The sequence below is a fragment of the Pyrenophora tritici-repentis genome, chromosome 2 (assembly GCF_003171515.1).
Source record: "Pyrenophora tritici-repentis strain M4 chromosome 2, whole genome shotgun sequence".
Taxonomy (NCBI): Eukaryota; Fungi; Ascomycota; class Dothideomycetes; order Pleosporales; family Pleosporaceae; genus Pyrenophora; species Pyrenophora tritici-repentis.
Window position 1 is genome coordinate 848,676 of NC_089391.1, and position 20,158 is coordinate 868,833.

Consider the following 20,158-nt stretch of genomic DNA (forward strand, 5'->3'; position numbering starts at 1 on the left):
AAGCCGTCTCTAGAATGCGAGGTTCTGTTTGGAGATCTGCGATCGTCAATCGAAAACTCACTCGCCATGACCGTCTCCGTCAACTTCACTGAGGCGGATACGGATAGCCAGTACTACTTGGATCGTCGGTACAACAACAACAGCTCTGGAAGATTGCGAGGGAATTACAACCCTCGTGGTGGACGCAGCGGATTCACCCGCGGACGCGGTGGGCTTCAGCACCGCTCTGGAGTCAACACACAAATCGACAAGAAATGTTACGTCTGCAGCAAGACAGGCTGTTGGTCCACAAACCATACGCTTGAAGAAAGAAAACGCTCAAAAGCGCAGTACATCACACACTGCGCGATTACGGGAGAGCAAATGGAGTTTAGCACATTTCTCGTCGCGTACGAGGGGAAGAAGTCGACCAGTTCTTCCTAGAGGAGCAAGACGAAGATGATGAAGACCAAAGACTGGCAGTTAAGTACCTCACAGATCAGGCCTTTCTGCACCACGTGACCGGAGAAGACGTCTACAGGTGCAAGGAGCCTATTACGCCCGCAACGCAGTTCCTTATCGAGGATCGATACTCGCGAATCACGTACCAAGGCATTCTTCCTGACACTGGTGCCTCAAATGTATCGACAGCCGGAAAGGAGCAGTTCCTGGCGCTCCAAACTGAGGACCCCACCGTAACTCTAGATACGTCTACTGCTGGAAACGCATCTGTGCAATTTGGCAAAGGAAGCGTCACTACTTCGATTGGAACCGCACATGTATCGACACAGATTGGAAAGATCAAATTTGAGGTCTTGAACGCACCCACCCCGTTTCTCCTCTGTCTGAAAGACATGGACCGGCTCCACGTGTACTTCAACAATACTACGGACCAGCTGGTACAAGGAAAAGCTACCTTTCCAGTGATTCGCAAATGGGGACACCCGTGGTTCCACCTAAGCAAGGCAGAGCGCGCGCGCGTATTCCTTACGGAGACTGAGCTCCGACGCTTACACCGGAGGTTCGGGCATCCAGCCGTCGAACGGCTGATACGATTGCTCAAACGCGCAGGACACGAGGACGTGGATGAACGGCTGCTCCGAGAGATCCAAACGTTCTGCCATCACTGCCAAGCGCATGATCCAGCGCCGCGCCGATTCAAGTTTAGGCTGAAAGATGATCGGGAATTCAACTTCGAGATCCTCGTAGATGTGATGTATCTGAGTGGGAAACCAGTGCTTCACGTGATCGATTCGGCTACAACATTCAACGGCGCGCGATTTCTACCGTCTATGAGCGCGAAAGACACCTGGGAAGCACTCCGCCTGCTCTGGATTGATACATATCAAGGGCCGCCAGATATCGTCACCCACGACGCTGGCACTAACTTCGCGTCAGTCGAATTCAGATCAGAGGCGAAGATCATGGGAATCACATGTAAACAAGTGCCAACCGAGGCCCATTGGTCTATCGGCAAGGTAGAAAGATACCACGCACCGCTCAGACGCGCGTACGAGATCCTGAGGACAGAGCTTGACACTGGCACCAGCGACGCCGCAGTGTTGCAGATGGCAGTCAAGGCCGTCAACGACACCGCAGGCCCAGACGGGCTCGTACCCACGCTGCTCGTCTTCGGTGCATACCCCCGGATATCTATGGATTCACCACCATCTCCCTCGATAACCCATCGCGCAGAGGCAATCCAGAAAGCGATGAGGGCGCTGCGGAAGGCTGCAGCGGAACATGCAGTGAGCAACGCACTTGGTACCAGGAATGGGCCTACCACAGACGGGGTACTATCACTGCCTCTTCAGAGTGAGGTGATGGTATGGCGCGAGAAGAATGGATGGCAAGGGCCGTATAGAGTCATCGATATGAAGGACCACGATGTTACTGTAGACATGATCAACGGCCCAACGACGTTCCGATCCACTGTCGTAAAACCGTACTATCGCGATCTGACTACAGCGATAGACGGCGCAGATCAAGGCACAGGTGGATCTCCGACCACAGACGAAGCGATTGCTGATGAACCGCCACTACCGGTACCACCGGCGGAAGCCACCCAAGCGGCTCAGCCGCGCAAGCGGGGCCGCCCACCTGGATCAAAGAACAAGCCCAAGGTGCAGTACCTGTCGAAGAAGGAGGAGGACGATTACGCCCTGGCCGTCAAGCTACGCAATGACGGCGTGATTAACGTCCCGGGCGCTCCATTCGAAGCATCCGATCAGAAGGAGATCGACGACCTCGTCGGCCGTGGAGTATTCAGTTTTGAGCTGTTTGACCCAACTCTACACGGCGGGTATCGTATCTTTAAATCGCGCATGGTCCGCGAAGTCAAAGGCAAGACCATGGTCCCGTACGAGAAATCACGCCTCGTTGTTCAAGGTTACAATGACGAGGGCAAACACGAGATCCTGACGCAGTCGCCAACCATCCAACGAGCCAGCCAACGCCTGATTCTAGCCCTAGCGCCTGCATTACTCGATGAGGGCATGGTTGTGGAACTACGAGATATCACGCAAGCGTACCCACAGGCACAAACAGAGCTATTCCGCACGGTTTTAGCGCACCTCCCAAAGGAGCTTATAACAAAGTATCCCGAGGGAACAATTATTCGCGTAATCAAGCCACTCTATGGGATCGCGGAAGCAGGAGTCCACTGGTTTGCTACGTACCAAGGACACCACTGCAAGGAGCTCGACATGGCTACATCAACGTATGACCCGTGCCTCCTGATCACGAACGGGAGACGGGAAGCGTTTGGAATAGTGGGCCTGCAGACAGACGATACTCTCGCGATTGGGACGCCTGCATTCTCTGGTGCAGAAGACGCTGCGCTCCAGAAAGCCAATTTTCGAGCCAAGCCCAAGGAGAGACTGTCCAAAGAAGTATCACTCGAGTTCAACGGATGTACTCTAACGTTGCGCGGAGACACGATTCTACTTACGCAGAAGGGACAAGGTGCCAAGATCGAAATTATTGATCCGAAGGCAGCAAACCGAGCACAGAAGTACATGGAGCAGCGCGCGCGTGGCGCGTACATTGCGTCGATATGCCAACCTGAAGCATCGTTCGATCTTTCCGCGGCTGCGCAAATACAACAACCTAAGGACACGGAATACGTGAAGCTTAACCGCCGGCTGCAGTGGCAATCTGAGAGCATACAACGAGGCCTGCGATACGTCCCTCTCGACCTCGCTACAGCAAAGCTGGTAGTGTTCACAGACGGATCCTTCGCGAACAACCAAGACCTTAGCTCACAGCTAGGGTACCTACTTATCCTTGCGAATGAGTCGAGTCGACAAGACAGCACGTTTGATATTCGTGGTAACGTAATCCATTGGAGTTCGACCAAATGCAAACGCGTTACCCGGAGCGTTCTTGCCTCAGAAACGTACGGCATGGTTAGCGGTGTCGACATCGCTATCGCTATCCTGACAACCCTCAAGATGATTACAGGACGCCTAGGTCTACCACCGATCCCACTTATTGTGTGTACGGATTCATACTCCTTGTATGAATGCCTCGTCAAACTCGGAACAACTGCTGAGAAGCGACTGATGATCGACATCATGGCGCTTCGGCAGTCATACGAGCGTCGCGAGATCACTGAGATCCGCTGGATCAACGGAGAGGACAACCCCGCGGACGCATTCACGAAAGCAACACCAAATCGCGCGTTAGAACGTTTCATCGAAAGCAACAAGCTGTCAATCCGAGTAGAGGGATCTGTGCAGCGACCTACGGAGTAGGCACATATGCCTATTTGGAATCCCTCTCAGTGTGTTCTTTTTAGAAGACCCGTTTTTCCTTACATCAGTCGTTACAATAAGAAAAGATTGCCAGTGTCGGCATACACACGGTGTGTCGCCTAATAAGGCCCAATGTACCGCCTCGATCCTACTTCGGCCCAACTCGGACCCAACGTTATGTATACCTTCGTAGCCCCCACATTCGTAGAATCATCATACACCAGAATACCAATACACAAGATTACCTTAGCTACTGTTATTCACCGTACGATCGTACAAGGCCTTCCAACAAGAAGGGCTTCTTGATTGGCTTGATAGGCAGAAGCAAGAGAATATTCAGCAGGCGTCAATGGGAGAAGAAGGAGGTTCGAGCATCTCTCCAGGATGGATCACGCGAGTTTCTGACACTCCTGGCCTGCTGCTGCGCCGATGGGAGCTCGCTGCCCCCAAGCCTCATCTACGCATCTGCGAAAGGAGCTATACGATCAAGTTGGGTAGAGGATATCAAGACAGGAGAACATGATATCTTTGTCTCATCATCTCCAACAGGCTGGTCAAACAATAACATTGGTCTAGCTTGGCTTGAGCAGGTGTTATTATTATTATTATTATTATTATTGATCCATTTAGAGTCCTTTTCAGTAAGAGACTATGCAAGACTTTGGCCTAGGCCGTTCTATATAGGTGTTTTTTCTGTATATGGTTTCTTTGGGGTAGTACAATTTGGATGGTGTTTTGCGTACTCCTACTCTAGAGTAGTTCTAGGGTAGGCGCTGGTGCTAAAGAGCAGTGTGGTGAACAGAAAGAGATGTAACAGCGAGCTCTTTGCGAAAAGAAATATTGTTTGTAGTTTTATACAGTGTCTGTCTGTTGTTTTGTGTAGGCGTCTGTATATAGGGATCTACAAGAGAGAGAATAGATCTATACAGCTATTGCCTGGTCGATGTTTTGCTCGTGCGTGTGCTAGTGAAAGCAGGTGCTGGAGCGGTTCGGTATATGGGGTCGGTATATCGAGTCGGTTTAGGGCGTTCGGTGGAGAGGGTATTTGGTGTAGGCGTCTGTATATAGGGATCTACAAGACAGAATAGATCTATACAGCTATTGCCTAGTCGATGTTTTGGGCGTTTTGGTGTAGGCGTCTGTATACAGGGATCTATTATAACCTAACAATAATAGACCTATACAGCTATTGCCTAGTCGATGTTTTGCTCGTGCGTGTGCTAGTGAAAGCAGGTGCTAGAGCGGTTCGGTATATGGGGTCGGTATATCGAGTCGGTTTAGGGCGTTCGGTGGAGAGGGTATTTGGTGTAGGCGTCTGTATATAGGGATCTACAAGAGAGAGAATAGATCTATACATCTAGTGCCTGGTCGGTGTTTTGCTCGTGAGTGTGCTGGTGACAGCAGGTGCTGGAGCGGTTCGGTATATGGGGTCGGTATATCGAGTCGGTTTAGGGCGTTCGGGTATAGGTAGCATCTAGATATATAGGCCTATTACTTTGCAGCAATAGAGCTATATACCTAAGGAAGAGCCGTTGCTCTGTCGGTTTCGTAGAGGGTGCCTTCGATCGAACATCTAAAATCAGTTGGCGCACGGGCCACTTGCAGAGATTTCTCTCAACTAAGGCCAGGTAACAACTCTGTCAAAGTTGCAGCGGCCAGCGCGCCCGCCACAACGCCTGCACGCAAAAGCAGACGTTGGAAACTGATTCTAGGAAGGCATTTCAATGGAATTGAGATGAAACAAGGGCAATCCAGGACCTTTTTGTCATCTCGAAAAGTTGGTGTTCGTGTTGAGCAGGTGTTTGATCGCTGTACAAAGCAGCGATCAGGGAGATGGAGATTACTCATCCTTGATGGCCATGGATCTCATGTCACGATGGAGTTTATCAAGTACTGCGATCGCCATAGGATTATCCTCATGATCCTTCCTCCCCATTCGACTCACACGCTCCAGCCGCTCGATGTAGTGCTATTTAAGCCACTCTCTCAAGCCTACTCCAACGAGCTCACCAATCATCTCCATAAGGCTCAAGGCCTCGTCCCAATCAAGAAAGGAGACTTCTTCCCACTCTTCTGGAGCGCATGGATATCCTCCTTCACAGAGAACCTCATATTGAAGGCCTTCGAAGCTACTGGGATCTGGCCGATAGATGCCAACGTTATCCTTCGTAGATTTGCCAGCACGCCAGAAGCTGAGAGAAGCTCATCGTCAGGGCTCTCTGATCATGACTGGAGAAAGCTCGATCGGTTAGTACGAGCTGCTGTTAATGATAGCCATCAGTATGAGGCAAGAAAGCTGCGCTCAAGCGTTCACTATCTCTCTGTGCAGTATGAGCTTTTGCAGCATGAGAATGAGGGCTTAAAGGAGGCTCTTCAACACAAAAAGAAGCACAGGAAGAAGGGCAAAGCTCTTGATCTTCAACAGCGCCAGGAATATCACGGTAGCGCTGTCTTCTGGTCTCCTCGCAAGTTGCGTGAGGCTCGAGTTAGAGAAGCAGTACGGGAGCGAGATGAGACGGAGGAGAAACTCCAAAAAGCACGGGCCAAGAAGCAGCGCGAGGAGGCTCAACTGCAGCGTCAAGTTGAGCTCGAGGAGAAGCGTGTGGAGAGGCAGAGGCTTAAAGAGATGAGGGAGGTTGAGCGAGCTGAGAAAGCAGCTGAACGCGCGCGCAAAGTTGAAGCTCAACACCAGAAAAAATCTATCCAACAAGCTCAACAACGCAAGCGTAAAGCCTCACGAGTACTCTCACCAAGTAACAAGCGTCAAAAACGCGCTGGCGCTGCTCACGCTGGTGTTCAAGCTGGAGATGAGCTATCTGCTACTCCAGCCAAAGTCACATCACGTGGCTGCAACGTCAACCTCCCACAAAAATATAGATAGTACAAGTTGATCGCAAGCATCTGACTACTGCTATACTACGTTTTTATTAATATTGAGCTATTATGTGGCGTTGTACAGCCTCATTTTTGAGATCGCTAAGATAGTGTTCGGCGTGCACGAGATGAATCCGTGCACGAGGTGCACGGACACGTTACCTACGACGATAGCCTGGCTGGCGATATCGCATTTAGACCACGAATGCTTCGGCGTGCTTGGTGCATCAAGGACGGCGGCAGCAGCGGCGCGCTTTGAGGCTCGGACATTGGCCATGATAGCCGGAAAGAAACACTAAAAGTAAGCCGCGATATAGGAGACTGGGTGGGCTTAGATAGCTTTAAAAAGTCGAGAGGGTGCTTCTGGTGCTGACTAAGCTAGCTACAACACCAAAAATCTATCACGATATCGCAGCTGAGGCAAACTTGTTAACCTCATCTAAATCGCCTTAATATCCGCCTACGCGATCAATCAATCAATCAATCCCTAATCAATCTTCGCCCTCCGGATTGGATTGCCACTAAGAATGCGAGAGATCGGATTGCCAAGCCTCAATCAATCCAGTCAATCAGCCAACCTTGATTGATTTTTGACAACTGTGATGAACGCAAGGTTACCAACAAAGATGCTGGAAAACTGGAGGCGGTCGTCGGTATAAACAACAAGCCATGACACAAAAAGAGCAATCTTTTTTGTAACAGTTTGGGCATTGCCAAGATCCACTCTGGTACGAGTTGGGTACGGCTATCGCTACCACACTTTATCATCCCACACACGTATATAGCTGCCCTCCTTGATAGCTATACAATGACAGCGCAGTCCTCCCCCTCTCCTCACACCGTTACATTTTTCGTAGGCCGGTGAATTCAGAAAATCATTGTCGTATTCTACTCCGTCTGTTGTCATCCTTGTAATCCTTAGTAACAAACCAGCGTCTTTCCATGGTGTTATGTGTGCGACCAAGTTTACAACATGTCAAACTTTGCCCAATGTTCTGCACCCCCCCCCCCCCCCCCCAAATGTTCGCCGCTGGTGAAGTGATCCATCATAACATCATCGTTCCAGGAGTCTCTCTCCTCTTCTATGCTGTCCCCGTCCCAAGCACTCTTGGCACTGTCGACGCCGTAGCCTCTGTGAGTTTCACAACACGACACTGCCAATCGCTTTTGGGTTGCTTCCCGAATTTGGGATACCCAAAATGGTCCCCCAACTTCATTGAGGTTTGCAAGCAACCGATCATGGTATTTCTTCCACAAGACCGGCAAATGCAGGATCCTCTCATCGAACTGTTTGCGTCCGCCCAGGTTATCTGCGATGGGCACGTTGATGTCAAGATTTGAGTCCCGGGCAATACACTGGTCAAGCCCTGCAAGCCACTAGCGGTCAATATCGCTCCGGCACAGTGCGAGCTCCATCATCTGCACTTCGTGAATGTGAGCTCTTACGGTGCAAGGCTACAGACCACTATTAGTACTTTTTTCGACACTAGGTTGAGTAGAGCAAACCGGGTTGAACAGCCTGATAGCGCAGCTATCGAAAAGAATCTTTGCTGTCTTACGCGCATCGAAGAAGACCTTAGTCACTGCACCAGTCTCGAGAAAGCTTTTCAATGCAGACGCACTTCTCTCCTTTTGACGTAGGGCCTCGACGAGATATGGAAGGTCAACGGCACTGACAGCACGCGTCGGAGCTGTAACGGGCTGAGCCTCGAGTCACATGACTAGGCTGCTAGCCTAGTTGCTTCCCCGGCAACGTGAGGGCCGTGCACCAACCCAAACACAGCAGGCTCGCTGCTCGCGTCTTACCTTCTTTTTTCATCTTGACTGTAAATAGCATCTGGACTAGGTAGCTGGAATACAGTTCCTACAGATCGTTCACAGGAGCAACGTAAATGATCAGACTCTGAGCAGTGGTAGAGAGGTAGAGGGACGCGGGGTTGTTTGCCAGTCCATCAAAGCTTTGGAGAAGCGTGTTGAGAGCGTCTGGGGTCGCAACACGCTGCACTGTAATCGTTTCAGAAGAAGTCGTTGAAGACACTAAGGAAGCAGCTTAGGAAGAAGTGGAAGAAGTACGACAGTGTCCTCGTAAGATATTATGAATCTGGCACCTCCTAGTCCAATTCTTCGCAAGCGCCTGTACTTCCTAAGGAATCTTCCAGTAGTGTGGCAAAGCCTTGTTGCCTATCTCCGGAGTATGCGTATACTAGGGTATATTGGTCATGAAACACCAGCTGTCATCCAAAGGATGTAGCTTGCCTCTCCAGGGACAATTTGGGGCTTTTTTAAAGGGAACCTAACGCGATTTCCTCTTCTTTGTGAGCCCTCGCTTGGCTTCAGATGGCCTTTACTTGGCGTGAGTACAGTGAGGTCATCCTTAAAAGATTCACCTTGAACGCGCGCTGAGAAGTGCGACCTGTACGCTCTGAGATTGTGAGAAGTGAACTACGTACGAGAAGTGGCGCCAACTAGGCCTGTGGCTGTGCGGCGCTTTTGCCAAGCGCTCGGGATATCATGAAAAGGCAGGGTCAGTCGGGCTGAATCTGACCAGCGTCGATGCTCTTGCGCTCTGCTTCTCTTCCCTCCTTTGTCATCGCCAGCTTCGCAGTCAGTAACATAAACATATGCACGGATCTAGTGATCACTAGAATCCGTCAGGCACTGCCGCCTTCGTCAAAACTTACTTCGACCCGCTCAGAGTAAGGCATAATTTTGAAGAGCAGCGCACAGAAGCTGTACACAAACTCAGTCGAGGGTTCGTTTCCATACTAGAATACCTTAGCTGCACCCCTATATTCATAGGCATGAGGGCAACACATACTAGTGCGAACCCGAACTGCACGCTCTTTATTGCATTCATCGGTTCATTGACCCACTTCACCTTTATCAATGTATTCGGATACTCAGCGTACACCTGCCGAAGTAAGTTATTCCCATAACCCCACACGGCCTCCGTTTTGAGTGGCTTTCCGAGTTCCTTGCCGACGTGATGATGGGTGCGAAGGATCTCGTCAAGCGGATTCCCGTAGTCGATGTTGCTGATGTGCTCGAGCACCGGGCGGACGAGCACCTCGACGCCGAGAGAGCGGAAGACTTCAAATGCAATCATGTCTGAACCTTTCAAGACAGCGGGGAGGGCGGAGGCGCCTTCCGTAGTGGCATGGGCGTAAGCGTGGCTGCAGTACTTGCCGAGATAGCCACCTGTTTTTCGAGTCAGCAACCCTCTCGCAACGTCACTGAGATGAGACTCGCCTTCCGACATGAACTCCGGCTGAGCTAACGCATCCTTGACTTCTTTGTACAACGGTAGCTGCTGAACATCCAGTGCATCGGCATGTCCGGCAATCTCACCGAGGCCACAACGCGCATACAAGTTATACGTCAGGGTGATGCGATAACCAGACGTGACCTCGAGGACTTCATGCTCGCAATCGCTGTAGAATGCAGCCCACTGTACGTCCCTGGCCGGCCCAGACCAGTCGAAAACCGTAACCTGGCCCTGGTGGCGGACAACAAGCTGACCCCCTTCATGTGGGCAGGGCAGACACACGACGAGCGATCCGAACTGTAGACCTGAGCGCGGAGTATCGATGTGAGGCTTAAAAAGACCCGACGGGGCTTGATAGACCTATTGTCAACCAGTAAACCTGAAAGGTCTACGAGCCAGTGAAACAAAACTTACGTTGAGTTTGTACAGCTTAGCTAGAATGCCTTGAGATGAGTTCGGAAGTCTAGGCAGTAGAGCCTGACCAATGACATCGATAATCCCCACCTCGTACGGGCAGAAGTTGATTGAGAATTCCGATGTGTCGAGTTTGGACGCCTTCCGATACGTTTCATCCATGATATCCTTGCCTTGAAAGCCAAACCCAGCGGGCTGAGTAGTTTCGACAAGCTTCTGAACCACAGGGTCATCGGAAGGGGAGGGGAATGTTAACTTCTCGATTGAGTGAGGGGCATCCCAGCGGATGGTGACTGGAGCTGCGGGTAGGCTAGGCTTAACAGTACCGCCACAGGCATAGGCTGCGTTGGTGAGGAGGCTGGATATTGTCTGCGCGATGTTGTTGGTCGCACCATCCCAGATGTTCGAAATACTTAGTTTGGGTACCTCAGACATGGTGTGACCTAGTGGCTTGGACAGAGTATGTGGATGTTGGACGCTGTACGAGTAAGAAAGGGAGGGGGGAGGAAACCAAGTTAAAATATGTAGAAGTTAGTGACGTTCAGTGGTCTGAATGCGGTGTCACGTGGAGTCGTGTCGACTAAACCTCTTTATTGGCTGCAAATGTGGTACAAGTTCAGGCAGCAATGCGCTCCATCAGCTAGCCACCGTTACATGTAAGAACTGTTCGATCCAATGATATATGGAACGACAAACACCTATCTGGCTCCCGAGAAAGCGTAGAATGAGGTGGAAGGGGGGAAGGTCCTTCTCGAGCTACATGCTACCGGTAGCTACACCACCGTGGACGGCAGCCGCTTTCGCAAGACGATCGGCGAGTCCGTTATGCTGTCTGAGAATGCGCCAGAACCCAATCTAGATGTTCTTAGTTTCGTGTTCTACCAACATACTGTCGGGAGTGACAACTGACCTTTATATTGGAACAAGGTCCCTTCAGTAGTATGACTATCACAGGTTACCGAGTGAGAGGGACAAGGCACGGCGGTTGAAACTTATTGTATTGACTATCGTGTTGAGTGTTCACAAGTCAGGCTGTTGTGGTGGATGCCATTGCCCACCGGGCAGTGCCTGCCACACCAGCACATCATGTGACTCTCAAGCACCTTCTACCCTGGACTGAACCCAGATATTCTCAACAATTTCCTAGTATCTTCTAGCCTCTCTAGAAGCTCTTTGGCGTGAGACAGTACGCTAGCTCCACTCCCGTCACAATTCGAGATCGAGGTACTATGCGAGGCCAGGTACGTTGCGACCTCAGTTTGACCGTATTGCAGTGATATGATCAACAGGGTCTCTCCACTCTTATCCTTAAGGTCAATTAGAGATCCTTGCTCCACTAGAAATTGTCGGCCATAGGGCTTATCCCTTGGCTCCTCCCTAGGTAACCAGGCAGCCACCCATTCGCCCGCTAGTACCTTTATGGCCTAGCTCCTTCACTCTCTCCTCCCACTGCGTATATAGACCTCCTCCTGATAGCTCTAATACGACATGATTTTCCCCAACCTTGACGCTTGACAGAAATCTGACCATATCGTACTGCCCTTTCATGCAGGCTAGAGCTAGAGCAGTGTTTCCGTTGGGGTCCTTTCTGTGAAGAAATGTCTTGGCCGAATTCGTGCTCTTTAAGCAAAGTGCAGCTTGTTTGATATCACTGGTGACACAGTGGGATGTAAACCACATGTACTCTTCCTCGTCAAGCGCCAGACTATTCAGTGGCTCTAGTAGATGCTCTTCACTGGGATGACTCTGAATAGGTCCTTGCGCTGATTCCTCAAGGATCTCTTCTGTTTCAGGGTCTTCGATATCGGTCCCAATTGTTTTCCAGATACCAGCGTCTCTATCCAATTCAAATCCCGACTCAAGCTCTTCAGAAATGCTGTCAGCTCCGAATAGCCAGACTAGCTGGTACTCCTGCTACAATTTGTGGCAATGTGAAAGACGGCTATTAGGATATCCTTCGGAGGCTCGACTAAACCCATGAGTGTGTAGCCTTCTGCAAATAGGGAAGGGACAAACGACAAAGGCGTCCAAGTCATTCCACTTGAAGACTATCGCTGGTGCTAGCGTTCTGCGTTTTCTTATTGCGAGTATCCGTTCTAGCAAGACACAAGGTCGTGCTTTTCAGGGTACGAACACGACTTCCAACTACATAAAGACGGAGATGGGTTAGTGCTAACTGCGGGGTAGTCTTGGCAGCGAACATCTGCCTGGTTACCGTGTCTGTGCAACCTAATCACCTGTTGGAGAACTAACAACACATCACGTCACTGCGGGCCAGTGGTCTGCCTTACATAGTACGCAAATCGACGAAGGTAGTTTGTCACGGTAATCACCCTAATTCCCTGACACCTAAACGGCCACAGACGCCAGGTGCTCCCTTGAGCACCCGGCATCTGTTGATTGGCTAGGAGCAGCCGAGGCCCCACGCTAAGCGCACAGGCCCCGCTCATATCTGCTCACCGCAACCTGAACCTGTTCTGCTCTGCTCCTGCAGTCGCAACTTACCTTTGTAATGGAACGATGCCTATCTGGGACTAGCGCTGTTTATGGTCACCCACCTACATATACTGTTCGTAGCCTCAGACAATACAACCGCAGTTCAATCCTTCAATTCTTCTAGCACCCACAATCCCCCACATCTGACTATTGAGACTATCCCTCTACCACAATACCCAAGGCTCATGTGCAAATCTACTTCCGAACGCCTATCACCAGCGTCACAGCTCGTATCACATTGTTAAGCACGCTCTACTGCGAGCTTGTAAATGATGCTCTAGCCGAGTTTTCATACGACGCCAGCCACTCTGGACTGATGTACGACTTTACCAATCGCATTAGGGGTCTTTTGATCGATGTTAGTGGCTACAATGACAAACTAGATGTGTTGCTGGAGAAGATATTGCGGTATAATGCAGTCAATCAAAGTGTGTCCGCGCGAGGCAGTCATTGGTGTATTCGCTATCTGTCCGTGTGTTGTCGTTGTTGTCTGCTGGCCTTGCTACAAAGGCAGCAGCAGGATCTATTTCACATGACGTATCACCATCACGTGACACACGTGAAACACGTGATCCATTTCTCCTCATAACCGTCACAGAAGATCTTGCTCCAAGTACGAGATCTCGAGGCATCGAAAGATCGTTTCCAGATCATCCACGACCGGATGTTGCGTTACTTACGCAATTCGCGGTACGAGCAGCCTTCCGACTAGATTGGCTCCTACTCTGAACAGTTCAAGAGCGAGAAGAGTGTGATGGACGAAGACCTGCTCCTAGAGCTCGAGAATGTGACCGCACAGGATGTCCAGCAATTCTTCCCGCAGATCCTAGCGCAATGTCATGTCGAGGTGTTAGCACACAGCAACTTGTACAAGGGGGAAGCTTTGGAGATTACCGATCTCGTAGAGCGTACCATCAAGCCAAAGAGACTACCAGCGAACCAGGCGCCGACACCTCGGGGACTCATCTGGCCATCTGGAAGTAACTTCATCTACAAGAAGCAACTAAAGGATCCTGGAAACGTCAACCACTGCATCGAGTACAGCCTGTATGCTGGCCACCGCTACGACATCGTCATGCGCGCCAAGCTGCTGCTTCTTGGACAGATGACCGACGAGCCTTGCTTCAATCAGCTTCGCACCATCGAGCAGCTCGGCTACAATATATCTTCAGGCGCTAGCTTCCACGACATTTGGTCAGGTTACCGCATTCTCATTGAAAGTGAGAAAGACTGTAGGTACCTTGAGGGTCGCATTGAGAACTTCTTCAACATATTCGAGCAGATGCTGAATAATATGAGCGAGGAGGAATTTGAGGGCCACAAGCGTGCGATGATCAACAAGAGGCTGGCGAAACTCAAGAACTTGTCGTCTGAAGACAATAGGTTCTGGAATCATATTTATAGTCATTCTTATAATTTCCTGCAAGGCATGCCAGTCCCAACTCTCTCATATTAGTATAGTATTAATGAATGTACAGCCGACGTTGATGGCGCGACTCTTGAGAAGCTCACAAAGGAGGACATGATCGACTTCTACAGCCACTACATATCGACATCGTCCTCTCAGCGCTCCAAGCTGTCAGTGCATCTCCAAGCACAGGCCAAGGCGAAGGAGCCCTCCCTCGACGAGAAGAAGACCGCCCCTGCCGCTGCGCTCAAGATCGTTCTCACAGAACACAAGATCGCAGCCAACGACCAGGCTTTCCAGGCCCGCATCAAAAACGCATCGTCCAACGAAGCTATCTCAGATGCCGTTGCCAGTCATCTTACCGACGACCTCATAATGGAGAAGGAAGTCGCTGACAAGGCCCTTGATGAGGCCAAGGCTGCACTGAATGTCGCTGACTCTGGTTTCCGAGCTGCTCCACAGGCCCTCGATGTGTCGGCAGATGTCAAGAGCGTAGTGGATACATCGCAACCAGTTCTCATCGAGGATGTACATGCCTGGAAGGCGAGTATGCAAGCCAGCTCTGCTGTGCGACCGGTACGCAACCTAGAAGAGTTTGTCGAGGTTACTGATAAGCTACAAGAAAAGATGTTGCTTTGAATACCCTTCAAAGATATAGCGTACCGTGTCCGCGCCCGGAATTCGCAGTAATGTCTGTGAAAGAAGGTCTTGTAGAGGTACGTGCAACCTGTCACCACGGTGACTTTTCATATCAAAAAGCTGCTGATGAACACGGTGTATGGTGCTCAACTTTAGCCCGCCCGTTGCACGAGGTGAGCGCGTCCAACGAGGATCAGGCACTCAAACAAAGCGTGATGCACCGGCGCGATGAGGAGGAGCTGGCGAGGTACATAAAAGAACTCACAGAGCGAATGATCAAAAGTTTTGCTGCCTCGGTTATTGGAAAGGAGCCATGTGAGCGCTGGCTTACCGGCTTCCTCAACCACAACAAAAAAACGCTCATCACAGCCTGCTGGTAGCCCCAGATCTTGTGCAAATCAAAAGAAGCTCTCTGGTCTGCGTCCATCGCTGAGTGTATAAAATGAGCCACATCTTGCCATAGTTACTTGCGAAGGTAGCATGTCACGAACCACAGGACCTTTGCAGCTTGCTCTTTCAGTTTGTAGCCGACTGTTGCGTAGTCGCAAATCGTCTGTCTCTATACTGGCAAGATCCTGCGCGTGAAGTTGGATCTAAATTGATCTCAAGAAAAGGGAAGCCGGGACGGGTGGCGAGAGGAACACGGCTTCCAAAGTCTCACTAGGCTCCAAAGTGTACAAAGAGAAGCCTGCATTAGCTCCCGAGTGAAGACCTCGAAGCGGGAGGGTGCGAGAGATGATTTGTGAGTGGCAAATGTGTGAATCGTAACAGTGCTCCTGTCAGATAGCAGGTGTTGCACGTCACTGCCTTGATGTCAGATAGAAGGCCATCCAGCAGGAAGTTTAGTATCTGTGTTGATTGCAGCCATTTTGGCCAACCCGCCTCTATCCTACTTCGGCCTTACTTCTACGAGGGCATATACGTCGTGATAGCACCATCATACAAGAAACACAAGACACTCAATGATCAAGAATCATCAATTCTATGCAATATCTTATCTAATCTGACAACTCCACAAATCTTTCCCTTTGGCTTCACACGCGGTGCGCTTCAGTCAGGTCTATACAGTGTAGTGGAGGATTTTCCCACAGGAATGTGTGCTCGATGCAAGTGTTAGAGGTTAGATTGTTGAGTGTATATGTAGGTGTCTGAGTTTTGTTCGATGGGATCCTTCGCGATCCTATATGGTTTCCACTGTCCGAGCGCCCTTCGGGTCCGTTCATTCCCACTTGCTCCACCACAACAGGTTTATCGCCAGGCCTTAGATTATTGATCTCTGCAAGCGCATCTGAAATTCCTGACATGGTAGTTGAGTAATTACGCGTTGAAATCTGGTGCAAATGTTGTGCCCTGATCGTTGGGTGCACGGACACGGTAAAGGTGCGAGGCATAACACGAATAAGAACACGCAAGAACAAAACCCAATCAACAATTCATTATCATTACAATAGATTATCGAATCCGACACCAGTACTGTTTAGGGGTCAATTATCTCCCTCTCGAAGGTGGCTTACATTCTGCAAATCTTTAAAGAAAGATTCAGCCCTTCTAGCCGTTGCTATAATCGTCTTTCGGGCGATAGAGTATAACAATAGAAACTATATCCATCCAGCACTCTTCAGGATGCAGCAGAATCAGCGCCATTAGGGTTATCAACGGCGCTGATTGGCTGACAAATCCAAATAGGGCTGTACAAAATTGCGTGTATATCTTAGATTATCAACTGTTTTTGATTATAAGGAGACTATCCTATTTAGAAGTCTTACAGTTCGGTATTAGCAGCCCCACTCTCCAAAAAGTTCCATACAATTCCTTCAGACAGCTTATTCCCAGTCCTCCCCAGCATTTGTAACCCGTTCTGGGCATTGATCACTATAGGACGAAGAGTCCACCAGTCCAGCATTTGCATAATGTAGCCCCCTTTTGGTACCGGAGTGATAGTAAAGTGTCTCCAACCATCATGCTGCTCTGCCGAGCACTTGAGTCTCCCATCCCACCCATGGCATATGAACTTAGCCGAGACGCAGTCTCGGAATCCAAACCAGCCTTCAGTTTTGTAACGGTGTGAGGAGAGGAGGAGGACTGCGTTGCATTGTGTAGCTATGGAGGAACTGCAGCTATATAGGTGTGTGCGATGAGAAAGTGTGGTAGCGATGGCCGTACCCAACTCTCACCCAAGTCGGTCTTGGCAAGTCCCAAACCGTTACAAGTTTCTATACACACCCACAGGATGGATCCACGACCGCCAGGCGGGGCTATTACAACGTGGCCATCAAGTAATGTAAGCACATTGCCGCATGAAATAGAGCGAATGATGACAGTAGATCTATGTGAAGGCACCCAACTCGGCGAGGCGTGATCTTTCACGAGGTCTAAAGTAACGTTTTCGGCGGTCGTGGTAGGTGTAAAGATGCTGGAATCATCTAAACCTGAGACAGATGCAGTATTGGGCTGATCAAGCTCCTGTGAAACCATGTTCAACGATGAAAGAGCCGTTCTAACTGCGGCATTGACAGATGGAGCGAACGCGCTTAGGTCTGCGCGAAATCAAGGAATCAGTACACTGTTTGATAACCAAATTCTGTCAGGTGCTTACCTACTCACAAAGATTGGTCCACTTATCCTAGTCGTCGTCGTTGTTGTTTTGAGTCGACGCCGATGTTGCTGCGGGGTAGGTGACAACCGAGCTTCTTAGTTACCGACTTGCGTAATGCGCTCCGGTGGTGGAAGCTGTGGTTATTCTCAACGCACTCGTCTCACCTCCTGGTATCGCCAAAATCCGTTCAGAAATCCATAACTGACATTTGCCTCAACTTGGCCTTGGTGCGCGATCTATAAACTCCATTCTAATCGTTTAATAATTCTGTCCTCTAAAGCAGTTCGCAGCCGAATAAGATCTGCCTATTCGCAGACTTACGAATGCGCTCCAGCTGAAACCCAAACCAAGAACCTGCCGTGTAAGCGCTATTGGTTTGAATTACGTGGATGATGCTAAGTGGCTCTTGTTAGCGGGGTAAAGTAGCACAGAATGGAGTTGCATGCTACCCGTTTTCGGGAATCTCACACGCACCAACCAAAACAAAGCAAACGACATTGCGGATCTGTGAAGGTACGTAGGCTTTAAAAACAGTGGTTTTTGATTGGCGTTTAGCCCTGGTGACTGCCAGGGTCCTAGTCGCTAACCGATCCTTGCAGGCAGCGTTACTCTAATCCGGGAAACGCGCGTTCATTACCCGTGCTCGCACTAATCACCGCGTTACCGATAGCCGTCGATCGATTGCACCTAAGAACACAATCTAGTTCGTTTCTCGCGCCCAATCTTTTTCTAGAGATCAGACTCAACCAACTGACCCTCTCCGCGATTGCATCGTAATCGGCTACGACAAACAAAAACATCTTTATTAATTCTATCAACACGAAAGACCTACTAGCGAATCTCCAAGCTGCAGCAGTAATCACAATGGCTACCTGTCTAGAGTCAACCTTGATTGGAACTGTCTCTGAACTCCGAAAGTTTCTCTCTATATTATCCAAATCCAGTGCGCTATACCTCGATATCGAGGGATGGAATCTCAGTCGCCATGGAACCGTCTCAATCATCACTATCCTTGCACATCCATCAAACCAAGCCCAACTCATCGATGTCTCGGCACTAGGTGACCTAGCCTTTAGCACAGCACTAGAGGACGGCAAGACTCTTCAGTCTATCTTAGAAGACCGCAGCTTTTGCAAATACATCTGGGACGTACGAAACGATGCTAACGCCTTGTGGTTCCACTATGGAGTGAGCCTTGGTGGCATTACCGACCTCCAACTGCTCGAAAATGCCTCGAGATCAGACGACAAAACCTACGTTCGCGGCCTCGATAAGTGTGTTCAGAATGACTTAAAACTTGGGTTCATGAAGACGAACCGCTGGCTTAGGACGAAACAAGATATCAAGAAGCTCATGTGCACCGACGTTTTTTCCATCCGCCCGTTGGAACCCAAGACAATAGAGTACTGTCAAAACGATATCATACATCTGCCAGCTTTACGTGAGATATATATAGCGCGTATAAAGCCTGAGTGGCTTGATAAGGCGAAAGAGGAGAGTGAACATCGCGTTACTCAAGCACGATCCCCTGAATACAACCCGCAGTCTGAGGGGAAGAAATTAGGACCTTGGGGCTCGGGCAGTAAAGGACGCATCCTTACGATTGACCAAATGTGTGAGATGATGGAAGAGGAGCAGGAAGAGGCTATCGAAAGAGATTTGTTTGGGTATGACGATGATTTAGAATTCCTCGATGGTGATGATGGATGGGACCAAGAAGGTCCCGGCGACTATGAAGATTGGGGCGCTTTACACAGTGATTGGGACAAATATTAGTAAGACTAGCAGTGCTCGCGGCTTGATCGCTTTGTTCGCGGACTGCTGGTGGGGGAGGCTGAAGGTTGGCGAAAAGATTAAGTTGATGCAAGCCGCGACTCAGTCAGAGGAGTTAGAGAAAGAGAAGAACGACGCGATTCAGGCAGATACCGACCGGTAAGATTTCAAAGAGTCATTAAACTGAGTACTGACGTGATTTCGAGTGTTATCGCATGCAATTTAATCTTGTAAATAATAGCTTGAAGTAATGACGCCGCTCTACTCAAAGATTTTCGGGCTTGGAGCTTCCGGCATTCTGTTCTGTGTCGAGGCCAATGTAATAGGCTAGAGCCTGGATGCTATGGTGATCCTCGGTGGAACCTTCGGAGCTTCCTCCGCACTTTAGATGCTTCGAGAAGCTACACGAACAACAAGCCAAACGTATATAGATATCGTTGCACCGCAGATAGCTTTCTTCTTAATCGAATACAATCCTGTTACCAGGCACCGGCATACTTTGCACAGCCCCTTACAGCCAATCCGATTTTCGACGCTCGAAGCTATAGTAGAACGTGGACATTGAGGGGTTGTTGTCGTAATCTGGTGCTCCTAAACATCCTATGCACCTTTTCGTAGTCGGCCTACAGCAACGAACGCAGTCATTAACCACCATAGCCATCTAGGGATCGAATACAGAGTTACGATTGGTAGCTTATTGGTGGATTCGCCTTTTTAGAGGTGCAAATTAGCGCACGGTGCAAAGGACAGCAGTAGGTTCGACGATAGTGCGAAAAGGTGTTAAGGTGTTAAAGAAGTGTTGTCTTTATGGTCAATGCTATCTTTAGTGAAGTTGTCCCTACTACCCCGCAAAGTCACGTGACATCTCGACCGTTCAATCACTCAATGAGTCATAGCTACTACGCTATGCTATTTGGGGCAACTTGCAAACCTCAAGACTCGCAATCCCCGCACTGGGC

At 49.8% G+C, this 20,158-nt stretch overlaps 8 protein-coding genes across 8 annotated transcripts; 5 read left to right on the forward strand and 3 right to left on the reverse strand.

Moving 5' to 3' along the window:
• Positions 1-66: 66 nt before the first annotated feature.
• On the forward strand, positions 67-3,734 carry PtrM4_057900 (uncharacterized protein; the record flags this gene model as incomplete). Its single annotated transcript, XM_066105373.1, has 2 exons — positions 67-412; positions 478-3,734. The coding sequence occupies 2 exons, from the start codon at positions 67-69 to the stop codon at positions 3,732-3,734; spliced, it is 3,603 nt and encodes a 1,200-aa protein (XP_065964000.1).
• A 1,876-nt stretch (positions 3,735-5,610) lies between these two features.
• On the forward strand, positions 5,611-6,615 carry PtrM4_057910 (uncharacterized protein; the record flags this gene model as incomplete). Its single annotated transcript, XM_066105374.1, has 1 exon — positions 5,611-6,615. The coding sequence occupies one exon, from the start codon at positions 5,611-5,613 to the stop codon at positions 6,613-6,615; it is 1,005 nt and encodes a 334-aa protein (XP_065964001.1).
• A 60-nt stretch (positions 6,616-6,675) lies between these two features.
• Positions 6,676-6,885, reverse strand: PtrM4_057920 (uncharacterized protein; the record flags this gene model as incomplete). The annotated part of the gene is made up of 1 exon (XM_066105375.1): positions 6,676-6,885. One exon carries the CDS (start codon positions 6,883-6,885, stop codon positions 6,676-6,678), a length of 210 nt encoding a protein of 69 aa, XP_065964002.1.
• Positions 6,886-7,628: 743 nt separating this feature from the next.
• PtrM4_057930 (uncharacterized protein) lies at positions 7,629-7,949 on the forward strand (the record flags this gene model as incomplete). The annotated part of the gene is made up of 1 exon (XM_066105376.1): positions 7,629-7,949. The coding sequence occupies one exon, from the start codon at positions 7,629-7,631 to the stop codon at positions 7,947-7,949; it is 321 nt and encodes a 106-aa protein (XP_065964003.1).
• A 1,184-nt stretch (positions 7,950-9,133) lies between these two features.
• On the reverse strand, positions 9,134-10,722 carry PtrM4_057940 (P4Hc domain containing protein; the record flags this gene model as incomplete). Its single annotated transcript, XM_066105377.1, has 5 exons — positions 9,134-9,205; positions 9,290-9,373; positions 9,427-9,806; positions 9,843-10,233; positions 10,288-10,722. The coding sequence occupies 5 exons, from the start codon at positions 10,720-10,722 to the stop codon at positions 9,134-9,136; spliced, it is 1,362 nt and encodes a 453-aa protein (XP_065964004.1).
• Positions 10,723-11,589: 867 nt separating this feature from the next.
• On the reverse strand, positions 11,590-12,266 carry PtrM4_057950 (Ank-2 multi-domain protein; the record flags this gene model as incomplete). Its single annotated transcript, XM_066105378.1, has 3 exons — positions 11,590-11,594; positions 11,703-12,152; positions 12,197-12,266. 3 exons carry the CDS (start codon positions 12,264-12,266, stop codon positions 11,590-11,592), a joined length of 525 nt encoding a protein of 174 aa, XP_065964005.1.
• Positions 12,267-13,537: 1,271 nt separating this feature from the next.
• On the forward strand, positions 13,538-14,830 carry PtrM4_057960 (insulin-degrading enzyme; the record flags this gene model as incomplete). The annotated part of the gene is made up of 2 exons (XM_066105379.1): positions 13,538-14,186; positions 14,262-14,830. The coding sequence occupies 2 exons, from the start codon at positions 13,538-13,540 to the stop codon at positions 14,828-14,830; spliced, it is 1,218 nt and encodes a 405-aa protein (XP_065964006.1).
• A 3,460-nt stretch (positions 14,831-18,290) lies between these two features.
• Positions 18,291-19,202, forward strand: PtrM4_057970 (3'-5' exonuclease; the record flags this gene model as incomplete). Its single annotated transcript, XM_066105380.1, has 1 exon — positions 18,291-19,202. One exon carries the CDS (start codon positions 18,291-18,293, stop codon positions 19,200-19,202), a length of 912 nt encoding a protein of 303 aa, XP_065964007.1.
• Between the last annotated feature and the right edge of the window lie 956 nt (positions 19,203-20,158).